The following is a 21,546-nucleotide window of genomic DNA, read 5'->3' on the forward strand; positions in this document are numbered from 1 at the left end:
CGTGGATTGTGCAATCCTAGAATAAAATGAAGCAAAACGATGTCTGAGTTACTTTCTGGAATAGGGAAATAAAGCCGCGCGGGTAACAGTGCTGACTTGGTGCCGACAGGATTTGGGGAAACACACAGAGGCCCAGATCGAGGTGAACTCTAAAATGCTTGGCTCCTAGGCACAGACAGGATGGTGACAGGTTGAATGGAGCAGTTCTGCTAACCCTGAGAACATTGTCAAGAAGAAAAATTCACGTAACAGAATTATGTACACACACCCCACACAGCCCAGAACTAGACAGTACAACGCCATGGTAAGCATTCGGTATTCCTTCTCCTTAACCAAACCTTACTCCAGAGCCCGTGCTTAGATCTTGAAATCCTTTATCTGCCCCTCTCCTGGGAGCTTATTTCTCCTGCTTGCTGTTTAACTACCACAGCTCAAGCCACTGTTTTCCAATCCTGTTTCGCTCATTCACTTAACCGTATTTATTGAGTCTTAACTGCACACCGGTTTTAGTGGAATAAGAGGATAAAAATAATAGCTGGAAAGCTGCGTGAGGTGCCACACACTTTTAATCCCAGCGCTCAGGGCAGAAGCCGGGGATCTCTGTGAGTTCCCAGCCAGCCTGGGCTGCTCACAGTGAGAGCCTGTCTCAATAGCAGAAGGAGCAGCATGGGAAGCAGCTGAGTGTAGCTCACTTCTGTAATCCCATCATTGGGAAAGGCTGATGCAGGAGAATTGAAACGATTGAGGCCAGCCTGGGCCAGCCTGTGCTGTCGAGGGGGTGGGGGTGTAGGAGGGGAGGAGAACAAAGAAAGAGAAAAAAGAAAACTAGTTCAAGGAAAAACCTATATTTGATTGCTCTTTTTAATTTTTAATTGGTTTAATTGATTAATATCATCATTATTGGGCTTTTTTAAACATTAGGGCCAGGTGTGCTTGGGCACGCCTTTAATTCCAGTATTCCAGAGGCGGAGGAAGGAGGATGATCTCTGTGAGTTCGAGGACAGCCTGGCCTCAGTGTGAGTTTCAGGACAGCCAAGATTGTAACACAGAGAAACCCTGGGGGGGGGGGCGGGGAAGAGTGCTTTCCCAGCATGCATGAGGTCCTGGATTCCATTTTCAATACTGCTATGTGTGAGAGTGTAAGTGGATCGAGAATGTTGGCACTGGCTGAGTCCCAGTTACTGGGAAGACTGAGGCAAAAGAATCATGTGAGCCCAGAAGTTTGAGGCCAGCTTGGGCAACATAGGGAGAGTCAATCTTAAATAAATAAATAAATAAATAAATAAATAAATAAATAAATAAATAAATAAATAAATTATATATATATTTAAAATTACCAAATGGTACCTGCAGGGCACAGAGTTTGGGAACTATGGTCTCAGTCACTTGGATGTAACCTCATTCCTGAGTTTATACAATATAAATGAGTAGGCTCTGTAACCAAACAACCTATGTATAAGTTCATTCTCTACCCTTTGCCTACCAATTATGTCATGCCTCCCCAATAAAATTCCTGTGCCTAAACTGTCTCATCTGGAAAATGATTAGCGTAATTTATTTGCTACTCTTGCAAGGATCATATAAAATATGGTTAAGTGTTTTGGTAAGTACCTGGCACTATAATTATAAATATAATAAACACACAGTAAATGTTGGCTGTTATTAGTTCCCATTATCTCTTTTTATCTTTTAATACCCACCTAACTTTAAATCAGATCAAAGAAAAATCAGTGGTTCATTTAGTATGTCAGCATCATCTCGGATCCCACAATACTCATAATAGCCACATGGGGTTATTAACACTTAATAAAATTATGATATTATATTCATGAGTGGTAATACACGAAATAGTTTTCCCCATTTGAAATATTTACTCTCACTACCAACAATAGTCTCCAATTATTGAAATTAAAATATTGTTTTAGTTTATTTTGTTTAAATGATCACTTTTGTTCTTCATTTTCATGTCTCCACGTGTGCTTCACTTAGTGCTTGGAATAACTGGGTGGACATTGAGAAGTAACCAACAGCTCTGACCCCAAGGAATGGCTCCAAAGAGGGAGAAAGACCACCTCCTAAATAAAAAGAAGAACTGGGGCTCATGAAAGACATGAAACACAAGGGAGTGAAAGCCCAGAAAAGTTCCCACTCCTATCCACCCTGTCCAACCCCGAAATCTGGACAAACTCACTCGGCATATTATGAAACTCATGGGTTTTTGTTTTTGTTTTAAAGATTTATTTATTATGTATATAGTGTTCTGCCTGCAGGCCAGAAGAGGGCACCAGATCTCATTACAGATGGTTGTGAGCCACCATGTGGTTGCTGGGAATTGAACTGAGGCCCTTTGGAAGAACAAGCAGTGCTCTTAACCCCTGAGCCATCTCTCCAGGTCAAAACCCTTGTTTTAAGTATTTATTTTATGCAGGTATGATAGCACGTGCCCTTAATCCAAACACTCCAGAGGCAGAGGCAGGTGGATCTCTGTGAGGACAGCATGATCTTCATAGAATTCCAGGATGGCCAGGGCTGCACAGAGAGACTGTCTCTGAAATATATATAATTTATAGCCTTTAAATATGTTTATGTGTTTGTGGGAAGGGAGTGTACACCAATGCAGGTGCTTATGGAAACCAGGTGTTGAATCCCCTGGAGCTACATGCATGCTGGGGGATGTCTTTCTGTATGCTGTGGATATATGTTTTTCCCATTGATTAATAAATGGCCATGACCCCGAGAGAAGCTCACAGGCTCCTTTTATACACCACTAGGAGAATTCCAGGGACAGTTAGATCATCTCCAGAAAACACAATTGGCTAAACAAGCAACAGTTACACTAGTTTAAACTTAATTGGCTATGGCATCTTTGGACATGTCAGGGCACGTCCAGAGATGTATCAAAAAGAAAGAGAAGGGGGGCAGTGCAGGATCTTTTCTGCCAATTTTCTGATTGGCCTACCCTTGGCTGCCAAGATCAAGCAGGCTGCAGGGCTCTGAGTGGGCAAGGAAAGTGGCCAGCCAGAGTTGGGCCGCCAGCTCCACGCCCACACTCACCTTGGGTACCCTGCTTCATAGCGGCTTGACCCTGGCTCCACACTGCTTCCTCCTGCCATTAGCACTGCTGGGTGTTTTCTCAGTGACCTCAGAGCAAGACCCCACCTAACTAAGCTTTCAACTTGTGAAAAGAAATTAAAGAAAAGTTTAAGCAGGGAAGGAAACCATCAATAACAGAAAGCTGATGCAAATGTAATTGAACAAAGGGGGCAACTTCCAGCACCATCAAGCAGAAGAACTTGGCAGCTTCAGCCACGTGTTTCTGGCTTTAGAGTCAAGGATGCAAGAAAGGGGCTGTGGAATCTTCCTCTGAGGCTAAGGAAAGCTGCTGAGGCCAGGCATGTGTCAGAGATGTCTCTTCATGGAGGCCAGGAGAGGCCACTGTGTGAATCCGTGAATGTGAAACCTGGATAGTGTTGGAGAACCCAAGATGTTGTAGACACCAGAGTTATGGGATACCTGCCAAGGAGAGCTGCAGACTGGGTATGGAAACCAAACCAAGAGAGAGAAGCATGTGGCAGTCAACAAAGCTGGAAGGAGTTGGAGATCTGGAGAGTGCTTTGACATTTTGACATCAGACATGGAGATGCAGAATTTGGAATTTTCCCTGCTGGTTTTTGGTCTTACGTTGGTCCAGTATTTCCTTTTCTTTTCTTTTCTTCTCCATTAAATATTTTCTTTTCTTTTCTTTTTCTTTTTTCTTTTTCTTTTTATTTTTTTTAATTTTTTTTTGGTTTTTCGAGACAGGGTTTCTCTGTGTAGCTTTGCGCCTTTTCCTGGAACTCACTTGGTAGCCCAGGCTGGCCTCGAACTCACAGAGATCCGCCTGGCTCTGCCTCCCGAGTGCTGGGATTAAAGGCGTGCGCCACCACCGCCCGGCCTTTTCTTTTCTTTTTAAATAAAATAAAGGGGCTGGAGAGATGTGGGTGAGGTCCAGTATTTCCTCAGTATGCTCCCTTTCCTTCCTTTTAGAATGGTAATGTATATTTTGTGCCATTGTATATTGGAAGTATGTGATAATGCTTTTTGATTTTGATTTTACAGGGGGTTACAGTTAAGAGATTGCCTAGAGTCTCAGAAGAGACTTTGGACTTTTAAACACTGTTTAACTGTTTATAGACTATGGGGACTTTTGAAGTTGGACTGAATATATTTTTGTATTGTGATATGGTTAAAGCCTATGGGCAAGGGAGTGGAATATGGTGATTTGAATAAGAACAGCCCCCACAGTCTCATACATTTGAATGCTTAGTCATTAGGGAGCTAGCTACTTCTCCAGCACCACACCTGCCTGCCACCATGCTCCAGGCTGCCACGTTTCCTGTCATGATAATGGACTAAGCCTTTGAAACTGTAAGCAAGACCCAATTAAATGTTTTCTAAGAGTTGCTTTGGTTATGGTGTCTCTTCACAGCAACAGAACAGTAACTAAGACACCCCATATCCCATCTAGTACCTTCCATATGTTGCTAAATTTTTAGCATGTAACAGTCCCAAGGTAGGGTGGGTCAATAGGATCAACTTTCTAAATTACTGCTCTTTCTATATCCAGTCTACTACCTTCTCAAATCTGCTAAACTCAGGAACTCTTCTCTTTTACATTCAGATGCCTCATTGCTCTAAAGCCTACAAATGTAAGGAATTTTCTTTGTTATTCAGGTTGCTATTGTATCTCCTATCCCAGCCTCTTCCCCCACCACTGCTGTGAGTGTTTGGCATTATTAAAGAACCTATTGCCTGAAATCAGGCTCAATGCATCTCTCTATTGAACTCAGAAAGAATCTTTATTATTTATTTTTATTTTATTATTTATTTATTTTGAGACAGGGGTTTCTCTGTGTAGCCCTGGCTATCCTGGAATGAATCTCCACTATTTAAAACAGGGCTATAATGAAATAAGAGCCATGTTCTATAAGAAGAGGGAGAGAAACCAGGGGAACAGACAAAAGGCTACATGCAGACTTCAAGCAAGGAGAAGGAGCATCATTAACTGTGAACAACTTACAAATATCATTAGTTTTTGCATTTCTCTGCCTATTGACCTAGTGAAGATTACTCAGTTTCAGTGAGTCAATTTCTCATACATAATAATATAAATTTGTCTTAAAAGAAGGCAAAACTTGGGGCTGGAGAGATGGCTCAGTGGTTAAGAGCACCTGATGCTCTTCCAGAGGACCTGAGCTTGGGTCACTGCATCCATGTCTGTTGACTTCACAACCTCCTATAACTCTGGCTCCAGGGGACTCCATACCCTCCTCTGACCTCAGAGGACACCTTCACACACACACACAAAACATAAATCTAAAAGAAAGAAACTAAACCTTTTAACCCCTTAACCTTGGATTTTAAAAAATAAGCACAATTGAAGGTCTGGGGTATTTTGTTGTTTGGGGGATTTGTTTGTTGTTTCGAGACAATGTTTCTTGGGAAGGCCTTGAGTTTGCTATGTATAGCAGAGGGTGACTTTGAACTCCTGATCTTTCTGCCACAGTCTCCCAAATGCTGGTATTACAGGCAAGGTCCACCAGCTTGGTCTATGATGTTCTAAGGAAAGTAACCAACCTCCATCAATTTCCCTCCCTCACTGCTCCCCTTCCCTTCTTCTTTTTGAGATAGCATTCCACTGCATTGTCCAGGCTAAATCCTCCAGATTGGGAGCCCAATGTACCTCTGGTTAGTGGCATGTGCTACCATGTCTGGCCTCTACTATTTCCAATCTGGCTATCATATTACATGAGTATAAACCTGGATTTTTATTCCCACATCAATCTCAGTTCTAATGACCATACTTTGTAGAGTTTAGATATCCTCATCCTTAAAATATGATCTTGATGTCTCCCTGGATTTTACAGGGAGTTGTGATATGGAGATATGAAATCACTTGGGTTGGGGGGTACAGCTCAGTTAGTAAAGTGTTTGTAGCTCAAACATGAGGACCTACATTGATCCCCAGAACTCACCAAAAAAGCCAAGCATGGTGGTACCTAAATGTAATCCTACTTTCTAATAGGCAAGTACCACGCCAGAGAGAGACCCTGTCTCGAAAAATGAAGGCTAGGGCTGGAGAGATGGCTCATAGTTAAAAGCTAAGCCAGGCATGATAGCTCATGCCTTTAATGTCAGCACACTGGAGGTAGAGGCAGATAGATCTCTGTGAGTTCAAGGCCAACCTGGTCTATATAGTGAGTTCCAGGGCAACCAGGACTACATAGAGACCCTGTCTCAAAAAATAAAAACAAAAGCAAACAAGAGCATTGGCTGTTTCCTCCTGGACCTGAGTTTGATTCCCAGCACCCATATGGTAGCTAACAACTGTCTATAACTCCAGTTCCAGGAGATTTGAGACCCTCTTCTGACCTCTTCTGATACTGCATGCATACAGTACACAGATATACACGCAGGCAAAACATCCACACACATAAAAATAAATCTCTCTCTCTCTCTCTCTCTTTTTTAAAGAGTGCATGCTGTTCTTGTTTTGTTTTGTTTTTGTTTGTTTTTTGTTTTTGGAGACAGAGTTTCTCTGTGTAGCTTTGCGCCTTTCGCTGGGCGGTGGTGGCGCACACCTTTAATCCCAGCACTTGGAAGGCAGAGCCAGGCAGATCTCTGTGAGTTTGAGCCCAGCCTGGACTACCAAGTGAGTCCCATGCTGTTCTTATAGAGGATCCAAGTTAGGTTCCCAACACCCACCCAGGATGGCTTATGACTGCAACTCCAACTTCAAGGCATCTAACACCCTCTTCTGGATTTCATTGACACATGTATGCACACAAAAAATAAAAAAAGAAGTAAGAATAATTACTAAAGACAGAAGAACTAAAGGGAGGCAGGAGAAAATGAGCCTTATTAGCTGTGAGCAAGTTAGAAATATTGTTTGCATTTCTCTGCCCACTGAACTATTATTATAGATAAATCAACTTCAAGTTACTCATTCATGATAATATTATTGTTTGTTTGTTTATTTATTGAGACAGTGCCTCACCATATACACCAAGCTGGCCTGGAACTTACAGAGATCCACCTGCCTCTGATTCCCAAATGCAGGATTGAAGGTTGTGTGCCTTTATTGTTCTTGAAAAGGACCTGGATTCTATTCACAGCACCTACATGGTAGCTCACAACAATCCATAACTCCAATTCCAAGGATCTGATGCCCTCTCCTGACCTCCTCAGGCACCAGGCATGCACTTAGTGCACATACACATGAGCAAAACACTTATACACATAAAACATAAAATAAATATGTCTAAAAATAAAATTTAAAAACTAAAAAAAACCCAAAAACCAAAAAGCAAACATTTTTCTGGGCTATCCTGATTAGATAGAAGTGATCTCATTTTTGTTGTCATTGTTTTTGGTTTTTTGTTTTGTTTTGTTTTGTTTTTTGTTTGTTTGTTTGTTTTTTTGAGACAGACTCCCATACATCCAGGCTTTCTATGTGGCTGAAAATGAACTTGAAGTTCTGATCCTCCTTATCCTACATACAACCTAAGTACTAGGACTACAGGCATAAATCTTCACACCAATTGATGTGCTAGGGATAGGGATTGAACCCATAGCTTTGTGTATGATACCAACTGAACTTTATCCCCAACACTCTTCTTTTCTTATACTTGAATTACACTGTTATTTATTGGGAAGCATATATGCTGTATCATGACTTTCTAGCATTGATTTTTTTCACACAATAAAAGATTACTAGTGTTGACATTTTATCTGTCAATGTTTACATTAAAGACCCCAGAAAGATATAATATTACCTGAGTAAACAGGAAATGCATTGCAAGCAACTTCCATTATTTTAGAAATGACTGAGACATCTGGCTGCCTGGACAGTCATCCAAAGTTCCTCTGTAATGTTGGGGCATCTATCTTCAGCCTACATGCCGAGAGTCTCTGGCACAGCTTTCAGTGAAGCGGGAAATTTTAAGGATTGTCTTGCCTATTGGCAAAGTTCATCAGTTGCTTCTTCTTGTGTCCTGCAGAATGTCTGGCAGCATCTTCCATGAGGCAGGAACCTGAAGGACCATCTCACCCTGTTTAGGCAAAGTTTAGTGGTCATTTCCCCATAGGTCCTGCATGTCCAGTCTATACAACATATTGTCAAGCAGTCCAGGCAAGAGCAGTTTCTTGCCCAAATGGCTAGTTTTGCCAAGAAGAAGATAAACTCTGTATGGAGTGTCTTTGATGCCCATCTTCCTCTTTGAAGTAAACCAGTGCTGCCAGGAGCAGATGTGTCTCACTGTCAAGAAAAGTCTAAGTTCTTAAAATATTTTAAATGCCATATTCTGTACGTTTTTGAAGTGTTTGAAGATTGCCTATCTATCTGAAATATATCTCTGCATAACCTTGAAAACATACCTAACATGACTATGTGTTTAACTATTAAGATTACTATTAAGTTGTCTTTTTTTTTGGGGGGGGGGGAGCTGAGGATCAAACCCAGGGCCTTGCGCTTGCTAGGCAAATGCTCTACCACTGAGCTAAATCCCCAACACTGTATTTCTTAATTATATATTTCATCAAAACATACCTAACATGACTATGAGTTTAACTATTTTTTTTTTTTTTTTTTTTGGTTTTTGGTTTTTCGAGACAGGGTTTCTCTGTGTAGCTTTGCGCCTCTCCTGGAACTCACTTGGTAGCCCAGGCTGGCCTCGAACTCACAGAGATCCGCCTGCCTCTGCCTCCCGAGTGCTGGGATTAAAGGCGTGCGCCACCACCGCCCGGCAAGTTTAACTATTAAGATTACTATTAAGCTGTATTTCTTAATTATATATTACATTTCTAAATGAGCTGCATAAATATAATATCCTAAATAAGAGTAGAAATATATAGTATAATAAAATTAACTTTAAATTTGTATCAATAAACCAAAATCCATAGTAATGTAAAATATATAAGATTAATAGTTGTTTTTTAGATTAGATTCAATAATCTATCCTTTTATTTTATCATCCCTATATCATAATTTCTATATCATATTCCCCTTTCTTTTTGAAAGATATTGAGTATGACCAATAGCAATTTGTAACTAACCTCCTAAACAAAGACAAACATCCATAATACATTTTTTGGGAATGTGGACATAGTTTTCTAGGCTACCTCCTGCTTATTGGGGGTGCTGTTAATCTTATGAGAAATTTTAGGATTATGGTCAAGTCCTGACTGGAATAGTCTGTGAGGCTGGATCATTTCAGCCAGCAGCCTTGAAGCCTTTCTGGATGCAGAACTCAGAAGGAACTGCAACAGAGGTGCTCTGAAATGTTGGATCACCTGGGCCGTCTGTTCCCATTGGAGATTTTTCCTTGATCAAATATGATTTTTCCTAACATAGAATAAATCCACAGCTTCTCATTTCCTGTGGATATAAAAGCATAACCTCTTCTCCAAAGTAACATATCTTTTGACTTAAATTTTTTTAAAGGTTTATTTATTTATTATGTATACAGTGTTCTGCCTCCATGTATGTCTACAGGCCAGAAAAGAGTATCAGATCTCATTACAGATGGTTGTGAGCCACCATGTGGTTGCTGGGAATTGAACTCAGGACCTCTGGAAGAGAAGTCAGTGCTCTTAACCTCTGAGCCATCTCTCCAGCCCCTTGACTTAAATTTTGAAGTCAAGGCATTTTCAAAACATATAGGTTGGATTAATCCAGTAACATTTATAATCAAATGTCTCTTAGCAGCTGTTGCTCCTTCCTCAGCTGCCAAACAATTCAAAGACAACACAATAACATACAGTATCCAGACTCTGTGTACTTTCCATCTTTATGTGGCTTTTATATTACTTTATTCCCTTTTTAAGGACTTTATTACTTTAAAACTATACATTTCTTTCCAATGACTGTCTATACCTTCTCTTTATTCTCCCAAGCCTTCTTATATTTTTTAACACATTGTAAACCACTTAGAGGTTTATCCCATCTGAATCTGTCTTATTGTGTATCTATAATCTTCTTTTGATCATTGCTTTAAACTGCATTGTGGCTAGGACTAAAACAGCAGCCTTGGCTGCTGACTCCACCCACCTCAGTTTCCCAACATGGCAGAGATATACCTACCACCAACTCCTGGAAGCAGTGGGTCTATGCCTCCAACAAGCAGCATGTAGCTCAGAAACTTTTTTTTTGGTCTGTACTAGCAAAAGCTAAATCTACCCATGCAGTGTGCTGCACAACTTGGAGATGCCTCTGTGTACTGCGGCAGGAATCTGCTATGCTGTGGGTCAAGCTCACATACTGTGAACCCGCCATACTGTAGCTCAAGCCTGCATGCTGCTGCGTCTCTGTATCACAGCTTGCCTGAGAGACACAACTAGGCAGATGCTCTTGGCTCCATTTTAGAACCCTTTTTAAAAGCTTTCTCAGGTTTTGGGTGAAAATTCTTGTCCCCCATTGGGTGCCACTTTTTAAGATCAGTCCATGTGAGTCTATTTAATGGGTAATAGGGATTTATTAAGATATAAATTGAGGAAATTCACTCACAAATACAGAACAGACAGCTGAAGTTGTCCTGTGATCTGACAGGGAATGAATCCACCTTGCAAGCAGGAGCAGGGAGAAGGGTCACATGCATGTGACCCTTCTCTCTCTCCTTTTAAGAGGTCACACACAAAGGCAGGAAGCACTGCCTCCTTTGGGTCCTATAGCTCAAGGTCACGGGCAGAGCAAATACAGGGTAGCGTATAACAGCCTGGAGCTTAAGCAGATGCAGACTCAGCCCCTGAACCTGTCACCTGGCATCAGGACCTGGCAATGACAGAGGCCCACCTGTGATGAGGAGAAGTTCACATTCTGTATTGGACCACCTTGAAGGACCTTGAAGGACCACTGTGGCCTGCGATGCCACCAGAGGCCGTGTTGGTATCTGTGGTCCATGCTGCTGTCCCAGGCTACAGTGAAGCCTGAGATCCATGTGATCATATGTCCTCTGTGCTGTTGCCTGAGGCCTTGGTGATATCTTCAAGCTTTGCTGCCTCAGGGCGCTATGCTGATGTGACTGGCATAGGTACCCACCTGAGGCCATGTCGAGGCTTGTGGCCCATGCAGCCACTGACGGCCATGAGTGGGTCAAGGGTCCTGATGTGGCCAAGGACCATGTTGAGGTCTGTAGCTGTGTTACCACTGAAGTCCTTGTGAACTCCTGTGGTCTGGGCTACCACCTGAAACCATGTTAATACCCCCGAGAGCCCGAAAGAACTGGCCCTGCCCATCTCAAAAGAGTTAGCCCCAGCCTTTGCTGGCCCACAGCACTGTGGTACAGGCAGTGACAATGGGAGAGCTGGCCTCGCCCTGTTCCCACTGCAAGGCTCTCCTCAATTGATGGTTTCTGGAGTGGATACAGGCAGAGAAAGATTCATCCTTCCATAGAGGGCTGGTCACTAGGAATTTGAACATGCTCCAGTGAATATATGTACAACCCAAAATGTACTTTGTGGGGGGCGGGCACAGGGGATATGGGAAGACTTGGAGTTCAGTGTGATTGGGGTGCATCATGTGAGATTTCCAAATAATCAATACAAAAATAATTAAAACAAAAAAAGAAAAAACTTCCAAGACTTTCGTTACAACAGTTTTGTCTTAAGAACACTTACAGAGTCACTCTTTTCTGAACCTTTCCCACAACTGCATAGGCAAAGGTTAGTTAAGGCCGAGAGGTTTAAAGGAAGCCAAGGAGGGCAGTGTCTGTATCTAACCCAGGTGTTGCGTCTCAAGCCTGTAATCGCAGCATTCAGAAAGCCGAGGCAGCAGAATCATCAGGTCCAGTAGAGCCTGGACTATACGGCAGCCTAGGTCTCATACAGAGATTCTGTCTCAAAACACCGCACAAAAGGATATAAAAATATATACTTAGGACTTCATCCATCATGTACTTCCTTCAACACTTCACATACCTGTCAGAAAATATCTGACCTATTGGCTAACATTTACTTCATTTTATTTCTAGTCATATATCCCTATATTTAACTTATAATAAAAACATCACCTACAGGCTAAATGAAAAATGAATGAATAGCTAATACATAAACCATTCTACTCATTTTTTTTTTCTACTTCAATCCTTTAAGAATATGAAATGGACTCTTTTTTCCACTTTTTTTTTTTTTTTTTTTTTTTTTTTTGGTGAGTTGAGGGTGAGGGGTAGGGCAAAGTGTGAAATCCAGGGGATAATGCATGGTAGGCAAGTGCTCTACCACTGAGCTACAGTCTTAGTTCTATTTTTCACTTTTTGGCATAGCTAGAACCAGATTTAAGTGATCATAAACTACAACATTAGCAAGGATGGAGGTATCACAAAAGGGTAGATTTGGGGTTTTGTGCATAACCAAGGCCCAAATAATGAAACCTACCCTGAACACAGAATTAATACTTGAAAATCTTTGTACCAAAACATCAGCAAGAACAGCAAACTGGCCTGTTCCTTGCAGAACTATAACCCTTTCGAACTTTGTGTTTGGAGACTCCTCATTTCTTCCAAGTGTGTGTTGGAGAGTGATGGGGTTCTTGTTCAAGGACCCGATGATGGAAATTGACCTGGGAAAACTGTGTCTAAGAATATCAGGATCTAGTCAGGCATGGTGGCTCCCACCTTTGGGGAGATGTGGGACTTGACAAGAATTGAAAACCAGCCTACTTTAAGAATGAGACCCTATTTAAAAACCAAAACAAAGACAAAACCTAAAAAATAACCTCTATTCAGTTTCTTGGCTGAAGATAAAAAATAGCAATTAGAGTCTTCCATCTACCAAATATGACTAAGTATCTGTGGATTTGATTTACTAGATGAATCAACAAACATTTGTGTAGGTATCTGAGGGATCAGTATACATCAAGTAAAATGATGAGCTCTCCTTCCATCTGTGGACACACTCACAAAAATATAATTTTCATTTCAGTGGTGAAGACATTTATTTTTTATTATTTTTGTGGGTAATTTTTAAAAACATTTTGAGTATTCAAACATGTGTATCTCTTCCCCCTCCAATTCTTCTCATGCTCCCCCAACTCCTCTCATCTTCATGACCTCATCTTCTTTGTTACACACACACACACACACACACACACACACACACACACACACACACACACACCTATATATAAATACAAGCTGCTGAGTCGATTTAGTGTTGCTTATCTGTATATGTGTTTAGGGATAACCACTGGAGGATGGATGGGTACTCTATCAGAGGGCCCATCCCTGGAAAAACCAGACTGTCCTTTTCTTAGCTGCTATTGCCTTCCAGTAGCTCTTCATCTAAAGGTGGGGCCTTGTGAGAGCCCCATCCATGTCTGGCTGTCAACTGGCATTGGCATTGTGCAGGTCTTATTTAGACAATAACTGTCAAGATGTCATGGGGGCAGATCCCTGTCATATGCAGAAGACACGACTGTACACCAGACATCCTGGTCCTCTCACTCTCAGTCTTTCTGCCCCCCACTTCAAAATGTTCCCTTAGGTGTAAGGGTTGTTGTAGATACATCAACTGGAGACAGGCACACCAGCCAGTTGTTCTCTTCATTTTGATTAGTTGTGGATCACTGTAGTGGCCTCCATCTGCTGCAAAGTTTCTTAAATAGGGTGTGTGGGGGTGCGTGGGAAGTGGGTTATACACATTTACATATTTGTAGACATATGCATAGGTATTTAGAATGCTGTTGGGAATTAAACTGGTTTAGGAGGACAGCAATGGTTGCTTTACAGTACTACACAATTCTAGGCCTAAAGTTCACTAGGTGACTGTAGGTTATCCTTGAGATATAGGCACCACTACTGCACCCAATCCTGCTGTCCTGGTCATTGTTGTTGTTTGTAGGCTCTACAGCTAACTGCTCAGGGTTTTTAACTGCTTTTCTTCCTTGGCAGCTTGCACAGCACCTTGAGAAGCTAATGAGAGCTAATCCCCTAGGAGGAGGCTTTCAAGTCGGTTCCAGCTTGAATCCTGGTAGAGACCCTTGTAGAAATAATAATTATAATTTCACAGCCATGCATAGTGGCAAATGCCTGCAATCTCAATTATTCAGGAGGCCTTGGCAGAATCACCAAGTTCCAAGCCAGCGAGGGTCTTGTCTCAAAACTGAAAAGGGACTGGGGATGTAGCAGTGGTAGTACTTTTCTGACATATTTGTGCCCTGGGTCCAATTTCCATTTTTTAAAAAAAGCTAAATTATTATTACTTTTTTTAGGTGCTGAAAGGTAACCTAGGGCTTCCAGCATGGGTCACCACTAAACTAACCAGATACCATCAGTAGCCTGCATCATCACTCAATTCTCTGTCTGTGTGTTAAACTGGTCTCAAACTCCTGATCCCCTTGCCTCAGCCATCCTTAGTTCCGGAGTATTGATGCTGGACTAACCAGTATGTTCACCATACTAGGTTTTGAGGCAGTCTCCCTGTAGCTCAGGCTGGCCTCAAACCTGAATGTCTGACCCTCCTGTCTCCATCTTCCAAACTCTGGGATTAAAGCCCTACACTGTGACCTGCTGTTTTTTTAATTTTGGGTGGCTTTATGTATGTGTACGTACGCACCCACATAAACCACATGGGTGTGGATAAGCCATCAGTTGGCACTGGATCTCCTGGAGCCGGAGTTTCAGGTAGCAACCGCCCTAGGAGGGTCTTGGGACTCGAACTAGGCTGCTCTGACTTGGCAGTACGTGCTCTTAAGTAGCAAGCCATCTTTCCAGTGCCCCGCCCACCTGTGTCCTGTTTCACCTTGTTTTGTCCAGGATATGTCGCTGCTTCCGCGGCTGGCCTGCAATCCCCTGGCTTCCTAACCTTCCGTGCATTTACAGGCGCGCGCTTCCAATGTCCCCAGTTGTCTGCAGCGCTGGGGGCTGAACTCGGGGCCTTGTGCCATGCCGGGCAGGACGCGCTAAGCGCGCCCCCAGCTCCCCGGGGCTTTCCACCGCTTGTCCAGGACACGGGGCGGTCCCCGCGGCCCACTGCAGACCAGGACCCCCCGGGCCGGGCTGCCCGGAAGCACGGAAGGCGCCCTCACGTTCCGGCGCTAAGTCTGGGCCAGTGGCGCCGAGTCCCCCGGGAGACTTCGGACCAATGAGGGGGCGGCTCCCGCGACAGGCTGGCCACGTGACGCGTGCCGGGGCCGCCGCCCACCTGGGCCGGGGGTAGCGCGATGGCCGCACTTCCAATGGCTCGCACGGCTCGCAGTCACGTGCGGTGTTTACGGACTCAGCAGCGGCTGGCGGGTCATGTGACCGTGACGCGACCCCCCCCCCCCCCCCCCGCCGCTGTCCAATGGAGTAAGGAACGCTCCCTCGCAAACCGGGAACTACTCTCCCTCCGCGAATGACAGCGCCGAGGGGCGGGGCCAGACCGTCACGTGAGCGGGGCGGGGCGGGGCGTCACTGGCTGCGGGCGACCGCGGCGCGCAGGCGCCGTGGGGACCCGGTAGCGGCGGCGGCGGCGGCGGCAGTGGTGGCGGTGGCGGCGGTGGCGGCGGCGGCGGCGGTGGCGGCGGCGGCGGCGGCGCTAGCTGGTGGCTGACTGAGCGGGAGGCGCCATGGCGGCGGACGGAGAGCGCTCTCCGCTGCTGTCCGAGGCCGGCGATGGCGGCGCTGGAGGCAACGGCTTAGCGGGCCCGGGCGGGAGCGCGACTGGGCCCGGTGGAGGCCTGACGCCCTCCGCACCTCCGTACGGAGCCGGTAAACATGCCCCGCCCCAGGGTAAGCCGGCGGTCGGAGGGTGCACCGGGGCCCAGGGGCGGATCGGGGCGGAGGGGGGCGGAGCCTGCTCCGGCGCCAGGTGCGGCTCCATGGCACCTGTCACCGGGCGAGGCATCCTTCCTCGGCGGCAATCCCTGCCGCCGGAGCCCGGCGCGGAAGGGGGTCTGAGGAAGACGCTCCGACCGACCGCCGCTCACCAGAAGCCCGTCGAGCTTTGTCAGCAGGGTTCCCCACCGCCGGGGGAAGCACCCGTGGCAAGTGCCCGAATGATGATGTGCGTGTATCTGCTTCCTCTTCAGCATTTCCCCCGTTCCCCGAGGGGCACCCAGCCGTGTTGCCTGGAGAGGACCCACCCCCCTACTCACCCCTGACTAGCCCGGATAGTGGGAGTGCCCCCATGATTACCTGTCGAGTCTGTCAGTCTCCGATCAATGTGGAAGGCAAGATGCATCAGCATGTAGTCAAATGTGGTGTCTGCAACGAAGCCACTGTGAGTTAGTTATACCTATCTGCAAAAAAATGGGCCCCGTTTCCTGCATCCTCTTTCCGATTCTAGACCCTATTCAAGACCTCTTCATGACACCCACTTTCAGTTCCTGGATCTTCAGCAGCCATTTCTTCAGAAGCCGCTCACCAAAGATAACGCCCGCCAGCTCTCACTTTTACGCCTCTCCTGGATCCTAAAGCTTAGCTCTCACTGGCAATTGTTGTAGTTGCTTTTGATTTTTGTATTTTGGGGTTCTCCTGTTTTGTTTTGTTTTGAGGCAGTCTCACAGTGATCCAGGCTCACCCCAGACTGCACTCTTCCTGTCTCTGCCTCCTGAGTGCTGAGATTACAGACTACTATGCTGGCAACATTTGTATCTCTCAAATGTCTTGACTTCTCCTTTCTCAGTGATGTTGTTGGAGAGGGTTGGCATAACGGGCTTGCTTGCTGATATACCCATTGTTCCTTTATTCACTGTCCTCCAGCCCATCAAGAATGCACCCCCCGGAAAGAAGTATGTTCGATGTCCCTGTAATTGTCTCCTTATCTGCAAGGTGACTTCCCAGCGGATTGCTTGCCCTCGGCCCTACTGGTAAGAGACATAAGGTGGGAAGGCCATGCTTGGGCAAAACTGTAAAGAAACCAAACCAAACCAAACCTGAAGCTGGGCAAGGTGGTGCATGCCTATAATCAGTCCCAGCACCTGTGAGGCGGAGGCAGGAGTCTTTGGATAGCATCTTGGATTCCTGGTTGTTCTGCTGGGATTCTGTGTGTCATCAGATCCAGTTAAAATGAAGAACTTTTACAAATATACTTTTCCCCCTGTATAGCAAAAGAATCATCAACCTAGGGCCTGTGCATCCAGGACCTCTGAGTCCAGAACCACAGCCAATGGGTGTCAGGGTCATCTGTGGACATTGCAAGAATACGTTTCTGGTGAGGAGGGATATTGGGAAACCCTGGAGGAGGCAAGTACTAGGAACAGTAATAAATCCTGAAAAGACTATCCTATTTCTCACTTTTCTTGCCTTGGGCTTCTCATTGAGGAGAACCTGCTTCCCATGGTTGTTTTTCTTTTTCCATAGTGGACAGAATTCACAGACCGAACCTTGGCACGATGCCCTCACTGCAGGAAAGTGTAAGTGGTTAGGCATTGCACTGGTAACTGGGTAATGTCTGGCATAAAATCAGCAGGCCTATTCCAAATACCCATTTCTGTTGGCTCCCCACAGGTCGTCTATTGGGCGCAGATATCCTCGGAAGAGATGTGTCTGCTGTTTCTTGCTTGGCTTACTCTTGGCAGTCACTGCCACTGGCCTTGCTGTGAGTAGTCCTGGTGCAGGACTTATTTGTCTCATCAACAGGCTAAGATCTGAGAAGCTGGTCCCTTAAAGGATGCTGAAAGAGTATGTCCTTGACTCCAAGAATAGAGGCAGTTGTAAGGTAGCCCGGGCTACATAAGCAAGACCCCATCTATAATACAAAAACAGGGAGGGGATTGTTGCCAGTTCCAGATGTGGCTTAGCTGGTCAGAGTGTTGGCCTAGCATGCATGAAGCCCTGGATTTAATCTCAGCACCATATGAACTAAGCATGGTGGTACAAGCCTAGGTCCCAGCACTTACGAGGATCGGATTTCAAGGTCATTCTCAACTACAGGATTTGAGGCTGCTCAGGTTGGCTACGTAAGACCCTTGCCTTAAAAAAGCAAACTAAATCGAAAGAACGTGGTGACAGGATGGAGGAACACTTTCAGGTACAGATAAACTAAAGTTAAAAGTGACTAATAAACTAAGAAGTAAAAGAAGGTATTCCCACTCTAGAGAGAAAAATTAGTTGTTATTAGGAATCCTGGTTCACTTGTTAGACGTGAGAAACACTGGCAGATGTCTGGGATGGCAGGAGTACTTTCCTGCATAAGGGAAGGAAGCTAAACCACCTGATCTTTGGAAAGGTCCCTGAAGGGTTACAAGGGACTAGGGTACAGAGCAGAAGTTGGCTTTGATTACTGTTCCTAACACTGAAGTAGCAGACACTGAAAGTAACCTCTTCTTTTTCTTCTTCCTCATCTGTCAGTTTGGCACATGGAAGCATGCACAGCAATATGGAGGTATCTACGCAGCCTGGGCATTTGTCATTTTGCTGGCTGTTCTATGTTTGGGCCGGGCCCTTTATTGGGGCTGTATGAAGGTCAGCCATCCTGTCCAGAACTTCTCCTGAGCCCCTTGATCCAGTCTGTGCCTGGCGACTGCCTGGCAGCAACATTAACACTACAAAAGGCTCTCTGGACTTCTGCAAGGAAGCCAAGCAGCTGCCTCCCTTTTCCCTGGGGAGAGGTAGGAAGGAACCAGTCCCTTACTTAGGTTTGGAAGGGTAGGTAAGACCATTGCTGGCTGTCTGCTTTCCTCCAAGGGTTGCTGTTTAGGGTAACTAGGCGAACATTGCCCCTAAGCCTGGATCCTAAAGATGGTTCTAGCCATGTCCTTCCTCTGTGCTCCCTGAGAACCATTCCTGACCCTTATACATTCCAGGGCAGGGTGGGGGTGGGAAGTGTGTGTGGGGGGTGTTGCCCTCCCTCTTGTGCACCATTAGGACCTGCTGCTGCTATTGCACTTCACCAGGGGCTGGCTCTGGCCTCATCCTCAGTCCCGTCTCCCCACATTTCTTGTCCTGTGGGGTGGGGTCAGCCACTGCTCTGTACAGAACTACAGGAACTGATGTAGATAGAACTATTTAATATGGGATATGTTCCCCTAATCCTGTATTCCCCTGAATTCCTCCTTCCGACCTTCCTTACTTCCAGTTGCAGTACTGAACTGGGCTGAGGTAGGGTCACTGTCTCGGGAGAGGTTAGGGATTCATCTGTGCTTGTAAATAAATAATGTCATGACTCTAACCTTTCCCATTTAACAACTTTTGTGTATGAAAAAATAAAAAAGGGAATTTGTAGATTCACAAAAGAGAAACAAAGGTAGCAAAGTTGAAAGTAGGGCCTTTTTATTTTTAGTTGGATGGTTGAAAGTAAACCAGAGGTTTAGTTTAACCATTAAAACAGAGGGGGGCACATACAAAAACCAAAACCTGGGCCTAAAGGACACCTAAAGAAGAGGTAAGAAATACATTGGCCTTTACTAGAAAGCTAGTAAGTTTACTGGGGGAGAGGCGGCTGCTTCCCAAGCGTAAAGTTACTTCAGCAGGGGTGTCACAGTGCTAGGTAAAGGGTGATGGGACAGTGGTCACTGCCAAGAGCCTTGGAGCGGATCTTGCTGTCACACAATGCAGGTAGAAGGGAGTGCGACACCAGAAAGTAGTCAAGGCGCCAACCGACATTCTTAGCCCGAGCGTTCATCATGTAAGTCCAGAAAGTGTAAGCATAGGCGGTGTTGGGGTAGAGGTGCCGGAAGCTGTCAGCCAGTGGCACATCCTGGAGCAACTCCCCAAAGCCCTGGCGCTCCTGGGGGGTGAAGCCGGCGTTCTTTTTGTTCCCTTTGGGGTTCCGAAGGTCGATCTCTTCATGGGCCACATTGAGATCCCCACACAGCACAAGAGGCTTTCGGGAAGCCAAGTCCTTCAGAAACTTACGAAAGGCTTCATCCCAGCGCTGTCGGTACTCCAGTCTTACCAGACCTCTGCCTGCATTGGGAACGTAGGCTGTTACCAGGACAAAGGAATCAAATTCAGCCACAATCACCCGGCCTTCTTGATCGTGCTCTTCCTCGCCTAAAGAAATGAAAATCAGCATAAGATTAAAAAAAAAAAAATCTAAGCAGCAGCAGAGTTAGCAACTGGCTGAAGAACATTCAGACATAAAACTCAATAGGGTCTCACCAATGCCATAAGAGACTTTGAGTGGGCACTGGCGGGAAAGCAAGCCCACACCACTGTATCCTTCTTTGTCTGATGGAGCTGACCAGTACTGGTGGGTGAGTCCAGGCAGGTCTTGAAGTTCAGCCGGGAGTTTGTTCTCTGAGCATTTGGTTTCTTGGAGGCACAAGATATCTGGTGCTTCTTCCTTTACCCACTGAATGAAACCGTGAAAAGTTAAATGAGCTATATGTACTATGCACCTAACAAGTCCCTGTACATAAGGAATTCAAGCAGCAGAATATAACCAATCACGTGAGTGACAAAAATGCCTGTGAGCGGCCTGACTTGGGTGCTGGAAACCTAATTGGACTCTCCAAAAGCACAGCAAAGTGCTCCTAACTGCTGAGCCTTCTCACCAGCCCCCTCCCCCACTTTCATCTTCACTAGTTATGGGGATCAAGGACAAGCTAGAGACCGGAGTTTTTTTACCCCGACATTCTAGGGACTAGTTAAAAAGGATATGAAACAAGGTGATTGGAATCGAAGGAACAGACAGTCGTCGTCGTAACCTCCCCCCCCCAAAAAAAAAAAACAGGCAAGAGAAAAGTAACACCCTCTGGACTCCAAGGAAACAAGATGATTCATTCTCAAGACTAGTCTATCAAGGAAAGTCTACTTCCCTCTTGAATTGTACTCACATCTAAACCTTTCTTCTTAATCCAGGCTCGAAGCCCATCCACATTCCAGGAGCATATCTTGAGTGTGGCAGATTTGCCACTGGGTGAGGTTTTCTGATCTGGAGGGTCCTCATACAGAACAGGGCCCTCCCCTGCGGCCTCTTTCTCGTTTTTCTTTGCTGCCCCTTTACTCTTCTTGGTCTCTGGCTCTGTGGAAACGAGTAAAGCATTAAGAGCTGGCTGTTTCCAACCTCAGGCCAGTGTTGACGACAGGCCCCTGAGACGCACTGGTTACCCTAACTTCTCGGACTCCTGCAATGTGACTTGGTCCATATTTACCGTAGTTCATGGTGGTCTCCTAACCGAGTCCTATAAACTTGTCGGGGGGGGGGGGGTACGGCCCATGCTCATTTCACCTCCTTACCCGACTTGGGTTCTTCCCCGTCTTCTGCCGCCGCTCTCTTCCCACGCTTTGGCATCCCTGTGACGAAAGCCCTCAGGCGCCCGGAGCACCGAAGAAGCAGTGTTTACTGCCTTGCCTACAGATAAGAAACGGTGAAATCAAACACAGGAGGAAGCGAGCCACCCCTCGGGCGTTCGCACGCCGAGGGGCCTCGGGTCCCCCAGCCTCCCCGCCGTGGGCATCGCAGCGCCTCGCCCCCGTTAGGCCCTTCAGCGAGCAGGGTCGCCGAACCCGCTAGAACAAGCTACCTGACCTCCCAGCGAAGCCAGGGAGCCCCTCGCAGCACAAAGAATGGAGCCTGCCCGCTCCCACGTGGGAGATTGGCGTGGTCACGTGACGCGAGATCGCCCTCCCCCCCCACATGGACCGG

The 21,546-nt window shown here is 45.7% G+C and overlaps 2 protein-coding genes across 6 annotated transcripts; one reads left to right on the plus strand and one right to left on the minus strand.

Annotated features, from left to right (window-relative positions):
* Positions 1 to 15,508: 15,508 nt before the first annotated feature.
* Positions 15,509 to 19,125, plus strand: Pip4p1 (phosphatidylinositol-4,5-bisphosphate 4-phosphatase 1). Of its 4 annotated transcripts, none has more exons than XM_028873533.2 (7): positions 15,511 to 15,743; positions 16,043 to 16,233; positions 16,716 to 16,822; positions 17,061 to 17,166; positions 17,316 to 17,368; positions 17,463 to 17,553; positions 18,306 to 19,125. In XM_028873533.2, exons 1-7 carry the CDS (start codon positions 15,581 to 15,583, stop codon positions 18,447 to 18,449), a joined length of 855 nt encoding a protein of 284 aa, XP_028729366.1. In that variant the 5' UTR covers positions 15,511 to 15,580; the 3' UTR covers positions 18,450 to 19,125. The 4 variants fall into 4 exon arrangements, with proteins under 4 accessions (XP_028729368.1, XP_028729366.1, XP_028729370.1 ...); XM_028873534.2 differs by having other exon boundaries at positions 15,512 to 15,722; XM_028873535.2 differs by lacking the exon at positions 17,061 to 17,166 and having other exon boundaries at positions 15,509 to 15,743.
* Positions 19,126 to 19,205: 80 nt separating this feature from the next.
* Apex1 (apurinic/apyrimidinic endodeoxyribonuclease 1) lies at positions 19,206 to 21,532 on the minus strand. 2 transcript variants are annotated; one of them, XM_028873531.2, is made up of 5 exons: positions 21,430 to 21,532; positions 21,138 to 21,252; positions 20,735 to 20,922; positions 20,058 to 20,250; positions 19,206 to 19,949 (listed from the first exon to the last, which is right to left on the minus strand). In XM_028873531.2, the coding sequence occupies exons 2-5, from the start codon at positions 21,190 to 21,192 to the stop codon at positions 19,432 to 19,434; spliced, it is 954 nt and encodes a 317-aa protein (XP_028729364.1). In that variant the 5' UTR covers positions 21,193 to 21,252; positions 21,430 to 21,532; the 3' UTR covers positions 19,206 to 19,431. The 2 variants fall into 2 exon arrangements, with proteins under 2 accessions (XP_028729364.1, XP_028729365.1); XM_028873532.2 differs by having other exon boundaries at positions 21,425 to 21,510.
* Between the last annotated feature and the right edge of the window lie 14 nt (positions 21,533 to 21,546).

The sequence above is a fragment of the Peromyscus leucopus genome, chromosome 9, assembly GCF_004664715.2.
Source record: "Peromyscus leucopus breed LL Stock chromosome 9, UCI_PerLeu_2.1, whole genome shotgun sequence".
NCBI lineage: Eukaryota > Metazoa > Chordata > Mammalia > Rodentia > Cricetidae > Peromyscus > Peromyscus leucopus.